Genomic DNA, 14490 nt, shown 5'->3' on the forward strand with positions numbered 1-14490 from the left:
GTGAATAGCCTCTAGAAGCTGGAAAATACAAGGAACCCACACTCCTTGAGAGTCTCCAGAAGGAACACTTGATATTTAGGATCAAAAGCTTTGATTCTAGCTCCATAAGACTCTTTTTGGATTTCTGACCTCTAGATCTTTAGTATAATAAATTTGTGTTGTTTTAAGTAAGTTTGTGGTGATGTGTTACAGCATACCATATAGGAAATGAATACAGATTTTGGTCTGTACTTTCTTAGGATGTTTTTGTCTCATTTTGGTATCAGGGTAATACCGTCTTATAGAATGGGTTGGGAATTTCTAATACTTCATATTAAGAAAACTGTTAGATGGATTTTCCCACAGATCAAACACTAAAGATTACAAAATTTAGTGGTAGAGAGGATGCGTCAAAAGAAATCATCCAAACTGAAGCATAGAATGTATAAGGAATGAAAAGAACATAAGAGCTATATGGACATGTAGCTAGAAGTGCAAAATTCTGACGTGAATTTATGGTTGCAGAAAACGAGTGGATTGAAACAGGGACAGAAACAGTACAGAAAGGAAGAAAATTTCCAGAACTTATATAAAACGTCAATCCAAAATTCAAGAAGCTCTGTAAACCCCAAGCAGGATATTCATGTCTAAGAACATTATGATAAACTGCTTAAAACAAAAACAAGAGAAGAGCTTAAAACCAGCCAAAAAAGCAGTCAACTCATTTCTTTTCAAAACAGTAACAATAACACTGACAACTAACCTTTCATCAGAAACCTTGGGAGGCAGGGAATTACATCTTTGAAATGTAAAAAGAAAAAAAAATCTGCCATCCTAGAATTTTATACCCAGTGAAGAAAATTTTGTACATTTCCCTCAACCATTACTACTCTTTCCATCAAAGGTAAATTGGTAAAACAGAATAACAGGTATAGGATTAACTCTCCTGTATATATAAACTCTGGACAGACTATTTTAAAAAAATTGTTTAAAGGCTCTGGAGAGTGACTAAAAGTAGGCACATATTGAAGAGGATTTAAACACAAAAAGAATGAAACCACATTGGGTGAGATTAGTGTCTACGTGACCTTTCTCCTGAGAATACTCCTCAGTCTCTGTGGGGTAGGATGGTAGAACTCATGCAAAAGCTACAGAGGAGTTTGGTTCTTCCATCCTGGCTGGAAATTAAAAGGGGAGGAATTCAGAAAGGAGGGAGCCACAGAAGGGGGAGCTCCAGGAATTCTGCACATGAATTTCTGCACAACCATAGCTGGCTCCTGAATTATGGATACATAGGATTCTTGAGGGAAAACTAGAAGGGTAAAAGAGCTGTCCAGAGATTTCAGCGTCTATCCAGCATGGAGGAGACAATTTGCAGTTCTATTCCTTCCAAGTTAGAGGTAAAAATCTTGGCTTTTCTATTGGAATTGCAAATGAGTCACACATTAAGAGTATAGATGGCATCCCGGTAATCAGGGATTCACTTGAGAAATAAGAGCAAAACCAAAATAGACTCTCCTAATAAATTTACAGAAGGCCTCAAGGTGACTTATCAGTAATTTAACTATTTTCTAAAATAAAACTGAACACATCCCAGAGTGTGATTATAGAACTAAGAGTTACTACAACATCTCATCAACAATGTACGGTGTATAATAGAAAAACTACCACATGCAAAGAAATAAGAAAATGTTACCTGTGGTTAACAGTAAAATAAGTCAGTGAACAGATCTTATTCACATTTTGCCAGTTGTCCCACTAATGTTCTCAAGGACAAAAGGAAAAAAATTCAATTTCTTTTGCATGATTTGAGGGAGGTAATCGTCAGAGATTCAGTTCAGGATCATATATTACATTCAGTTGTCTCTTTAGTCTCCTTTAATCTGTAACAATTCTGTTACCTTTGTTTTTCATGACCATGGCATATGGAAGAGTACAGGCTAGAAATTTTGTCTATATATGTGGTTACAGATATACATGTTTCTATATATTTTTTCCTAGATTTGTTTGCTTATAGGGCATGGAATCAGACTACCTCCAGCAGTGTGTATATACCTATATACCATATCTTCTTTTTAAAATACCGTTTCCACTAAAATCAGTGCCCCTTGGAAAAATTCTAGGATTGGGGCAGAGAATGTACAAGATGAGCCTAGATACAGAAGCCTGCTTTAAGGGGGTTCCACTGACCAAATCTGATTCTCCTTGGGCATCAGATAAAATGATAGTAACAGATTATAACTTACAGAGTAAAATTAGAATCCATATGGATATAAATTAATAAATGAATGAATAAATAGATGGAGAAGAAGGAAATGTTTTTGTCTACAGTTCAGTGCCAACTAATGTAGCAGGAATGGTAGAATTAGAAAATCACCATTTGGCAACCACTGTAATAATTATTATTTCACGCAAGCATAAAAATGCTAATGATCAAAGTTTAGTGCGAAACAGGATATTTATATAGTCTCAGAGAACCTGTCTACAGGTACTTAACTAATTACAAAGGAGAAAATAGTAATTTTTAGAGTAGAGGTACTTGGCAGATACCACCATACTCATGGTATCATGTAACTCATTTTAAAAAACATGTCCTTGGGCTTCCCTGGTGGCGCAGTGGTTGAGAGTCCGCCTGCCGATGCAGGGGACACGGGTTCGTGCCCCGGTCTGGGAGGGTCCCACATGCCGCGGAGCGGCTGGGCCCGTGGGCCATGGCCGCTGAGCCTGCGCGTCCAGAGCCTGTGCTCCGCAACGGGAGAGGCCACAACAGTGAGAGGCCCGCGTACCGAAAAAAAAAAAATAAAAAAATAAAAAAAATAAAATAAAAAACATGTCCTTTTACTGATTTTTAAAAAAAATTTTATTTTATATTGGAGTATAGTTGATTAACAATGTGTTAGTTTCAGGTATACACCAAAGTGATCAGTTATACATCCTTTATTGATTTTTATATTCTTATATTTTAAGGAGATCATTTGAATCCAAGTCTTTAATTTGAATCTGATGTTGAAACGTACAAATAGCCAAACAAAATTGTTTTTTCTTTAGGTGAGTGCTCCAGTTGTAACATCTACCACTCAGGAGAAACCAAAGGATAGTGATCAGTTTGAATGGGTGACTATTGAACAATCAGGGGAATTAGTTTATGAAGCGCCAGAAACCATTGCTGCTGAACCTCCACCTATCAAGTCAGCAGTACAGACCATGTCTCCCATACCTGCCCATTCTTTGGCTGCTTTTGGATTATTTCTTCGTCTTCCGGGCTATGCTGAAGTGCTACTAAAAGAAAGGAAACATGCCCAGTGCCTTCTTCGCTTGGTTTTGGGAGTGACAGATGATGGAGAAGGAAGTAAGTGTTTAGTGTTATTAATGAAATTTAATGTAGGTAGGTTGTGTAAAATTACTCAGATCATTGCCTATTATTCTTCATTTATTTATTTCATAGTTTAGCTACTAGATAATTTCTTATTGGCAACTTAGTTCCAATAATAGATATAATAAATCCTAAAGAAGCTTCATTTTCACTTCTTTATTCATTCAAAAGTTATATATTGAGTACTTACAAAACTGCTGGGCATCGTTGGAGGCATTTAAAGATGAAGCAGGTATTTAGATCCTGCCATCAAGTAGCTAATGTGTTCCAGTAATAGCAGTGAGGAATGTATATACACATATAGACTTAACAAGTTACAAAAGCCTTGAGAGAAGTACAGTATTATGGAGGCTTACGAGTGTGAGATTATTTCCTTACTACCCAGCATTGTGAATAAAACAGCATTGTAGTTTTTAATGGGGCCTTGAAGGAAATTGTCAATGTAGGTTATTTCAGAAAGAAGGAATGATTTGAGCAGTGTTTATATGCTCATATTATATGAGAGGGGATAAGTTGGCTGATGAAATTTGCATAAAGCAGGACTGAGATCTCATTTAAAAAGTTGTTATTGATAACAAATCATGGAAAGGCTTCTTAAGAACTTCAGATTTTATTCTGAATAGTAATTAAAATTTATTAAAATATGTTAAGTGAAGTAGTGATGTGATGAGAATCTTTTTAAAGAATTCTTCAGTGAATCTGGTAGCAATATTTAGATTAAAGAGAACAGAATGAAGAAAATATTATAACAATATACTATATGATAATCTATTTCATAATATAATAATAATAGAGAATAATAATAGAAAGCTATGGTGATTATTTCCATTGGGCGGGCAGTTGTGTTAATAGAAGGAAACAAAGAAAAATCATAGGGTAGCCTAGCAAGTACATTTTCATTTGGTTTACCTCTGATTCTTCAATGACCATTACATTTGATAATTAGTATTTTTCAATCTTACTTTAAACTCATGTGGTTTTGATTAGAGGTGAAATCTTTCACATGCCATTTAGAAAGTATACACTTTTAAACCCTGTACAAAGTATATATAATCCAATAAAATTATATGAATTTATTCGTGAATCCTATAACTCTGAAGCTATTGAATATTCATTGTATGTACTTTTTCTTTTGTATTTTCATATTGATGGAATTCTTCAAAAATGTTGACATAATTTTAAATGTTTTTGTAATAATTGTCATTAAATTACAGTGTCTATATACTAAATAAGTCCTGCTTGTTTGGTTTCATATATAAATTGTATATATTTATTTTAGTAGATCGGGAATTTCTAATTGCTTCATCTGATTTTTTAAGTACCTAGAGGGATAAGAACCATAGTATTTTAGGACTCTATTACGAGATAGTAGATGTAACACTAAACTGAAAAGGAAAAAGAATTGTCTTTCGGTCATTTCAAACTATTTCTAGTGAATATACAATGAATGTTTATTAAAAAGCATAATTCTGACATACCTTTTTACAGTAGTTATCTCATCTCCCATTCATGTAGGAGTGGGTGTTTGTTTGTTTTGTTTTGTTTTTTTTACATTTAACGCTCGTCTCTAGCTAGAACGTAGTAGAAAACTTTATTGCAAACAAAACAAAATTGTTACACTCTTGCATTCATGGTTGAAACTACTTCCAAGGCAAGCAGTTACTTTCATACTCTTGTAAAAAAACTTTTAATGCTTCTTTTTTCGTTGTTAGTTTTCGCTTAAATTCTAGATTATAATAATTTTGACAGTCTGTAACTAATATCATATGAGTATATTTCAACTTTCTTTTGGAGTTTATGTATATGATGTCTTCTTACTGCTTTTCTAGACACTTTATTCTTAAAGACTAAGATATCACTATTTCTGGTATTATTTTGTGGTTGTTTTCTAATAAGTATAATGATATAATTTTATATTACATTGCCATTATAAATTTGTGAGCTTGTGTGTTGTTCCTTATTGTGTTTTTAAGTATTTTTAATTTTGAGTTCTCTTCTCCTTTTAATCTAGGTCATATCCTGCAATCTCCATCAGCCAACGTGCTCCCAACCCTTCCTTTCCATGTCCTTCGTAGCTTGTTTAGCACTACACCTTTGACGACTGACGATGGTGTGCTTCTGCGGAGGATGGCATTGGAAATTGGAGCACTACACCTCATACTTGTCTGTCTCTCTGCTCTGAGCCACCATGCCCCACGAGTTCCAAACTCTAGCCTCAATCAAACAGAGGTAGGTTCAGTTTTTTTTTTTTTTTTTTTAAAGAAGATGTCATTTTATTTATATCTGTTTTTGGCTGCGTTGGGTCTTCGTTGCTGCGCATTGGCTTTCTTTAGTTGAGGCAAGCGGGAGCTACTCTTCCCTTTGGTGCATGGGCTTCTCATTGTGGTGGCTTCTCTTGTTCTGGAGCACAGGCTCTAGGTGCGTAGGCTTCAGTAGCTGTGGCACGTAGGCTCAGTAGTTGTGGCTTGCGGGCTCTAGAGCGCAGGCTCAGTAGTTGTGGCCCACAGGCTTAGTTGTTCCGCTGCATGTGGGATCTTCCTGGACCAGGGACTGAACCTGTGTCCCCTGCATTGGCAGGTGGATTCTTAACCACTGCGCCACCAGTAAAGTCCCAATTGAGCTGTTTAAAGATGTCTTTTAGAATAGTATCAAAAATAGAAAATATCGGACTTCCCTTGGGGGTCCATTGGTTAAGACTCTGTGCTTCCAACGCAGGGGGCGTGGGTTCAATCCCTGGTCAGAGAACTATATCCCACATCCTTTGGGCGGCACGGCCAAAAGAAGAAGAAAATATCTATAAGTAAATCTGAAAAAGATGTATAAGACATCTCATAAAATACATAAAACTTTTTAGAAAGACAATTATTAATTAGACTTTAATAAACTGAAGCATCTGTCCATGTTTACCTCTCACAGAGTAGAAAATACGGCATTTCATTAACTTTTTTTTTTTTTTTGGCTGTGGCGAAAAAAAAGGACTACAGTGAACAAGAGCTCAACAGAAAAAATATCAAGGCATCACATAACAGACTGTTTTAGGAAATGACACCAAATAAGAAGGAAGAAGATAAATTATTAGGAAAAATAGTCCTTGTTCAACCCTTAATTTAGAAAAATAATTTCAGTGATTCTGATATTAGCCAGTCTCCAAACAAATCTATCTTTAACTGGAAACCTGACAAACTTTGAATAAAATCTTCAAATATATATGGTTTTCTGATTTAATCTTAGTTTGATACTTCAAAAACACTTCAAGATAACAAAGGAGTAATCACTCTTAAGATTCTTTATGACAAAAACTTCAATGTATTCAAAGTTTAATTTAGTTCTAAAATAAGCATGCTTTGTGTAAACTGACAGGTGATTATTAGATTTCTTAGCTTCTTTAACAATGGCAAAACAGTGGTGATCCAGTCTACATTACTCAGTTGAAGTTTCCTTTAATTGAAAACATATGACACCATTATAGATTCATCCTAAAAGATCTGGCTCATATCCCTATTCCTTTCACTGTTTTCTCTGTTTAATTTTGAGTTATTGACTCTTTAGGCCCTAAAATGCTTTAACCTAACTATTCCTGGGAAACATTGTTAAAGTTTCATTTATCCTTTTTAAAAATTAATTAATTAATTAATTTTAATTTTTGTCTGCGTTGGGTCTTTGTTGCTGCACGCAGGCTTTCTGTAGTTGCAAGGAGTGGGGACTACTCTTCGTTGCGGTGCGCGGGCTTCTCATTGCGGTGGCTTCTCTTGTTGTGGAGCATGGGCTCTAGGCATGTGGGCTTCAGTAGTTGTGGCCCACGGGCTTAGTTGCTCCGCGGCACATGGGATCTTCCTGGACCAGGGCTCGAACCCATGTCCCTTGCATTGGCAAGTGGATTTTTAACCACTGCGCCACCAGGGAAGTCCGCATTTATCTAGTCTTAAATATAAGCATTTGTTCCCCATTTTTCCCTTCCCCTAACCCTTGACAGCTGTACTTTGCTTTCTGTCTCTGTTTATTTACCTACTCTGGATATTTCATATAAATGGAATCATACAATATGTTACCTTTGTGTCTGTCTTCTTTGACTTAGCATAATGTTTTTGAGTTTCATCTAGGTAACATGTATCAGTACTTCGTTATTCCTTATGGCTGAATAATATTCCATTGTATGTATAAACCACAGTTTGTTTATGCATTCAGCCATTGGTGGGCTTTTGGGCTGACCCTTTGGCTATTGAGAATGGTCTTGCTATGAACATAATAGTAACGTATTTGTTTTAGTATCAGTTTTTATGTCTTTGGATGTATACCTAGGAGTGGAATTGCTGGGTCACATTGTCTTTCTTTGTCTAATTTTTTAAGGAGTGCCAAACTGTTTTCCATAGCAGCTAAACTATTTAAATTTCTACTGATAAATTTTTGACGATAAATGAAACCAAATAGTAATACATTTTTATTTTTTGTTATAAGCCACCAGTATCAAGCTCTCACAACCCTACGTCAACAGAAGAACAGCAGCTCTATTGGGCCAAAGGGACTGGCTTTGGAACAGGCTCTACAGCTTCTGGATGGGATGTGGAACAAGCCTTAACTAAACAGAGGCTGGAAGAGGAACATGTTACCTGTCTCCTGCAGGTATATTTGCAAAGTTGATATTGTCAGTGATAATAGTTAAATTTTTTTTGGTTGTATTGATTTTTAACTATTGTTGACTATCCATCTCATCCTAAGCTACTTTTATACAGCCCATTGTACTCCGTGCTCTCAGTACATTTAAGATACTGGACAAAGATTTCTCTTCCCTACTTGTAGCTCTAAATTCTTCCCTCTTGGTTAGTTTCTTCACTGAGAGGAAAGTGACAAAGATGAAATTATCAAATCACTGGAATGTGCCATGTCTACTTTCTTCTGGTCAACTTCTCATCTAAAGTGCTATATCTGGACTCTTTAAAAAAATCTATTTTTTATATCTTTGTTTCTCACATTGTTCTATAAGTTTTCTAGAACTGGGCAAGGTGAACTAGCTTATAAAGTCTTCAGTACCACAGAAATGAGTACGTTCTTAAAGATTAGCTTTTGTTCCTGGATCAACTAATTGACTAAAATTAGTTGTCCATTTTTTTTTTTAGAGCATTGGTGAAGTCTTTGAACATAATTTTTGCAGTTCTAGGATGATAAGCTTATTCTTGTATAAAATTCTAAGATTCCATCACCCTCAAACTATAAACTGAATCTATTCAATGAAATAAATAATCTCAGAGTTGCTACTAAGCTTTTAAGTTCATGTTCTTAGGTGGATTGCTTCTGTATGTCTGGTCATACACTACATCATCATGCAAAGCATACCCTCTTTTGAAAATCTAAAGAAAAAAATGTCATTTTTAAAACAGGTAGTATGAGGCATTGATTGAGTTGAAAATATATTCTCTTGATATTCAGATTGACTAACATAAAATATGGGCTTTTAAACTGCGAAGCTAGAATGCAATTTAAATCCAACAATTTTTATTTTTAGGTTCTTGCAAGTTATATAAATCCTGCAAGTGGTGCTGTAAATGGAGAAGCTCAGTCATCTCACGAGAGTAGAGGACAGAACAGTAATGCCCTTCCGTCTGTTCTTCTAGAGCTTCTCAGTCAGTCCTGCCTCATCCCAGCCATGTCATCTTATCTACGAAATGACTCAGGTAAATCACACTGTAACTAGTCCTTTGAAATATCTTAGTGGATGATTACTTTGGTTTACTTATTTTATCATTATCAGTTTAAACAATAAGGTTCAATTGGAATATTTGAAATTATCCTTCCCTAATATATATAGGTGTGAGTTTGATGGATTTATTTCTTAAAATTATTTGAGAAACATTTAGTTGTTTTGGGGAGCCCCTAATTTGTTACTATGTAGTCATCTATAACATAGAATAAAAGTTTTCATTATCCCTTTGTTTTCAACTGTGAAAGTACATTTTTTTCTTTTAATAACCTGTAACTGAAAATGATAGGGCAAAGCCTAGCAGTTTCATGACAATATTCTGATCTGAATACGATTAATTGAATTTCTATGTGTTTTTAATGTTTTTCTCAAAATTAGAATTTCAGACAGTAGTTATTTGAAGAAAGGCAGATAGATGAATTATTCAAGTCCATAGATACTTGACAATGAGTATTAGTTTTTACAAATTCAGTAATAAAAAGTACCATAGTTACTTACTTTGCCAATATACAATTGATTATTGATTGAAACTAGTTTATTATTTCCTTGGTTGTGGAATTATCTTCCAAGAAATGTATTCTTTTCCTAAATAAGAACAGAAAGTTTGTTTTATTTAGACACTCAGTGACATACAAGTATTGCCAAGAAAAACAAATAGTTAACATCTCCTCCTTTTAGCCAGGACCTTTAATTTTATTTATTCATTTTAAAATTTAAAATATTTGCTCTGCTTCTCATCTCTGCTTTTATTCATATTCTTACTCAAGAAAATAAACACTTACACATTTAATTATATTATTAAGGAAGAATAGGTGAGGAAAGCAATGGAAGTGAATCTTGAAGTAGTCTATTTTGATTTGTGGTAGCAGTTCAAATGCAATTAGATGGATTGAAAATGTACTTGTATTTGAAAAGGGTTTACTGCCTGTGTTCTCCACCTTCAAAAGATTATTGTGCTTCCAAACACACCATTTCCCAGCCTACCTCAAACTTTTTCATAAAAATATTGAGGTGTTATATAATGGATTTTTTTTTAGATTGACCTGTTTGATCCATCAGATTTGTCTTTTTGAAAAAATAGATGTCAAATGCACAATATATTTTTTGATTAAGTAAAATATTTGGAGCTGTAAACACAAGTATTTCAGATCAGTGCCGCAATTTAATATTAAATCGTTTAGGAAAATTGAACAGAGTAAGATAAGGTTTCTCTTTACTTCCTTCCACATTGTTAAAATATTTTTAATCCTTTTACTTTCAAACTATATGACGTCTCAGAAATTTTTAATTTTGTCTTGTTCTGAAATTCAGTCCTTGTGTAACACTGGGCTTTTATCTTTATGGTTCAGAATCAAACAGGAAATCTGGTATTACTTACTTTTACTGTTTAAAATAGTCTATTCAAGTAGGTGCACTTTCTGTTAAGTGTGTATTTTAATAAATAAGCCTTGATTCTGGTAAATATATGGAATTGCAGAGACTTGAGATAGTCTATCTTGGAACTACTTTAGAAATTTAATCTTTGCCTTTCCTTTGTGATTATTTTCCCAGAGTAAAGAAATTTCTTTGCCCAAGGTTGAGATTTATATGCTTGAATCTGGTACTTTGTCCAGTGGTATAATTTTAATTGATAGATTTATATTTGAATGTGGTTACAAAAATTATTTTGAAATAAGATTTTAAGTTAAGGTAAATTAATATAAAATAATTAACTTAGTTAAGATAAGTAGGTCAGATAATTGGCAGAACACCTCTTAAATGATGTTTTCATTTATCAGAGAAAATTTTTTGGAACTTAGGATATATCCAATCCATAGTTTTTAAGGAACAAGGTATATTATTTAAGTATGCCCATTTAGAATATTCTAAATATGAGTTATAGATGTATTTCAAGAAAATGTAGCTTAATATGTTAGTAAATATGCTACTTATATAAATTATCAATTTTGGTTAAAATGCTAATTTTTAAAATGACATTTTAAAATCTGAACAAATTATCTAGTCAGTCTTCTTGGAACTTAGTAAAATTCTTATTTTATAAAATTAGTCTTAAGTCCATTTTCCGGTTTTGTCATTGGTCTGTAGAATATTATTTTTGGCCATTTGGGGGGTTGGGATAAGGTAGAGCATCCAATACAGAATCTGTTACTTCATGTAATTGTCATATCTTTGTTCTCCTTTAATCCAGAAAAGTTCCCAACTTTTCTTTGTCTTTCATGATATTGACATTTTTACAGAATACGGACTATTTTATAGCATATCCAGCAAGTTGGTTTTTAAGTGTGAGAGCAGTGCTAATAATTTCGTGTGAGATGTTTTATTCAAGAGATGGTTTGCTTACGTTGCTAGCAGATGATATGCAAAAACACAAGCCTAATGTAATAAGCTCTTTCGAGAGCTATAGTAAAATATAATTAACCCTTGGGAGATTGGTTCCAGGACCCTCCAAAACCAAAATCCACAGGAGCTCAAGTCACTTATATCAAATGTCATAGTGTTTGCATATAAGCTCTGCACATCCTCCCATATGCTCTAAATCAACTCTAGATTACTTATAATACCTAACACAATGTAAATGTTACATAAATAGTTATTATGCTGTATTGTTTAAGGAATAATGACAAGAAAAAAGTCTACAACACACTATTCGTAAAAATGTCATGAAGAACCCAGGGGTAAGACAGGAATAAAGACACAGACCTGCTAGAGAATGGACTTGAGGATATGGGGAGGGGGAAGGGTAAGCTGGGACAAAGTGAGAGAGTGGCATGGACATATATACACTACCAAACATAAAATAGATAGCTAGTGGGAAGCAGCCGCATAGCACAGGGAGATCAGCTCGGTGCTTTGTGACCACCTAGAGGGGTGGGATAGGGAGGGTGGGAGGGTGGGAGACGCAAGAGGGAAGAGATATGGGAACGTATGTATATGTATAACTGATTCACTTTGTTATAAAGCAGAAACTAACACACCATTGTAAAGCAATTATACTCCAATAAAGATGTAAAAAAAAAAAAAAAAAAGTCTACAGGTTCAGTACAGAGACACTCATCATAGACCTAACTACATAGTACACACCAGCAACAACATAATATTTTCTTCCTTTCAGCACGTACAGACTGCTTTCATTTAATGAAAGAGAAATACATAGAGTGTTTAAAATATAAGTACATATAGAAAATATAGTTATAAATAGAGAAAATATAAATTTATTCTTTTTCTCACACACACTGTGTTAACACTCACCAAAACCCTGGTTCTTCTCTTTTGTTAACTGTCATGTGATGATGATGATGATTGCTGTCTGATGCCTATGGTGAAGTGACAGATGTGTAGCATGTAGGTAAGCAGTGAGACATCAGGCTAACTTGAACCTGCTGACAGGACATCTGTGTTGGAAGAACCAGCTTCTAATTGCAGATGTTGATACTTTGAAGGAGGTCCAATAATAATGATGTTTTGATGTGTGGAGGTTGAGAGCTGAGGGTCTTGAAGTATTGAAGATCAAGGCTTCACAATTGCAGGTGCTTTAGTTAGAAACATTGTTGTAAGCTGTTTCTTCTTTGCATCATCAAACAAATCTTACAGTGGTTGTACTTACGTTGTTATCCCTCGGGTGACACGGAGGCTTCATTCCATTGGAGGATGTACTCAGGATCATATCCTTTAATAATTCCACCTTTTGGAAAACTGCTGCAAAATTTTCAAGTGTCCAGATTGATAGCCCTGCCTCTTCTAGATCTTCTGCTGCATCATCATCATCATCATCATCATCATCATCATCATCATCATCATCATCATCTGTCAAGGATTTCAGTAGATCTTTGAGTTCCTTGTTGGGAAAGGTTTCTCTATGTTCTTCTATGTGTTCCTTGTTGTCCTCAAATCATGTCAGTGAAGTCTTCTCCAGCAACTTCACTTGCAACATTCAAGATATTCCTGACTTCTGCATCAATAATGGGTAATCACTGACTACCCCACCCCATAGTGGCTTCCAACATGCATTGACTGTCTTGGGCTTTAGGGCATCTGCAGCCTCTGCAGTAAGGACAGTTTCATCTACAGTTGTGAAGCTCTTCCATAAATCCATGATGCTGAAGTCAAGGTTAGTATCAAGGGCAGCAGGGATCCTCCTGAAGGTGAGGTGGGTGTAAGTCACCTCAGTAATGCACTTGATGATCCATTGGTCAAGTGGCTGTGGTAGTGAGGTAGTGTTAAGAGGCAGGAACATCACTTCCATGTTCTTGTTGGCAAAGCAGAGACATTGGGGATGGCTGGGAGCATTGTGAGGAGGACCTTATTGGCAGCCCCTTCTCTTTGAGGTATTTCTTCACTTCAGGAATGAAGCACTGGTGGAACCATCTCAACAAGTTGGGTGTCACTCAAGCCTTCTTGTTGCATTGCCAACACACGGGCAGGCAATTTTTGTTTTCAAGGACCTGGTGATTGTTTGCTTCATAGATGAGGCCTAGCTTGATCATGTGACCTGCTGTGTTGCCGCACAGCACCAGTAAAGTTATCTTTCCAGGCCTAGAGCCCCCGGGGCCTGCTTGGTACTGTTATGGATGTAGGTATGATTGGACATCTTATTCCCGAACAAGCCTGTTTCATCACAGTTGAAGACTTTCTCTAGAAGATAGCCTTTCTCTTCTGTGAGTTTCTTGAGCTCTTCTGGGAATGCCAATTCTCCTGTGATCTTTAAGTTCTTAAGACTGTAGCACTTTACGTAGCTAGCCAACCATCCTTTACTAGCCTTGAACTTCCTCTCCTCAGCTCTCCTCAACCCCCTCACAGTAGTGCTCACAGAGGCCAAGTGCTTTTCACACATTGTTTTGCCTTCAACGGGGATATGCTTCTGTGACGTGTCCTCTAGTCACAAACTTGATGCTTTCTCAGTCTTTGCAGGCGCTTTATCACGAACCAGAGAGACCATTTTTGCTATTGTAAGGGCAGCACTAACACTTCCACAAATTTTGACTTCTTTCCGTTTTATTTTATGAATGTTCAGCTTATTCTTATCAACCTTACCTGTCCACTTTGGCAGGCGACATGCCACTTTTTAAATGATCTAAGATTTTAATTTTCTCGTCAAGAGATAGCACTTTATGTTCCCTCTTAGCCTTTGAGGTGTTGCTTTGACCACTTAATTGCTTTATAGGAGCCTTTTTTTTTTTCCATAGAAACAAAGGGTGCACACAGCACAAGTAGTGAATGAGTGAGACTTGAGGCAAACAATGCTCATTAAGGTAACTCTGTGTATAAAACAGTGAATTTGAAGCCACAGCTTCAAGGTAGGTAACTGAAACAAATAAGTGATTTATATGTTTGTATTAGGCTAATTTTATCTCTAGTATCATATTTTAAAGGAATGATAAAAATCTTAAAGTAGTTATTTTCATGAGATTTCTTAGGTAGATAGGAAAATCTTCATATGAAGGAT

General features: G+C 35.4%; 1 protein-coding gene across 6 annotated transcripts in view; it reads left to right on the forward strand.

Moving 5' to 3' along the window:
- BIRC6 (baculoviral IAP repeat containing 6) overlaps nt 1-14490 on the forward strand; it is a 230976-nt gene that overhangs the window by 154883 nt on the left and 61603 nt on the right. For all 6 annotated transcript variants that reach the window (XR_009534377.1, XM_060117774.1, XM_060117775.1 and 3 more), the window contains 4 exons: nt 3028-3328; nt 5364-5581; nt 7808-7972; nt 8853-9021. Coding sequence is in view for 5 of the 6 variants with exons in the window: in XM_060117774.1 (XP_059973757.1) it covers nt 3028-3328; nt 5364-5581; nt 7808-7972; nt 8853-9021 (853 nt within the window). In the remaining variant the exon portion in view is untranslated. The remainder of the gene's footprint in view (nt 1-3027; nt 3329-5363; nt 5582-7807; nt 7973-8852; nt 9022-14490) is intronic.

The sequence above is a fragment of the Mesoplodon densirostris genome, chromosome 14 (genome assembly GCF_025265405.1).
Source record: "Mesoplodon densirostris isolate mMesDen1 chromosome 14, mMesDen1 primary haplotype, whole genome shotgun sequence".
In the NCBI taxonomy this organism is placed as follows: domain Eukaryota; kingdom Metazoa; phylum Chordata; class Mammalia; order Artiodactyla; family Ziphiidae; genus Mesoplodon; species Mesoplodon densirostris.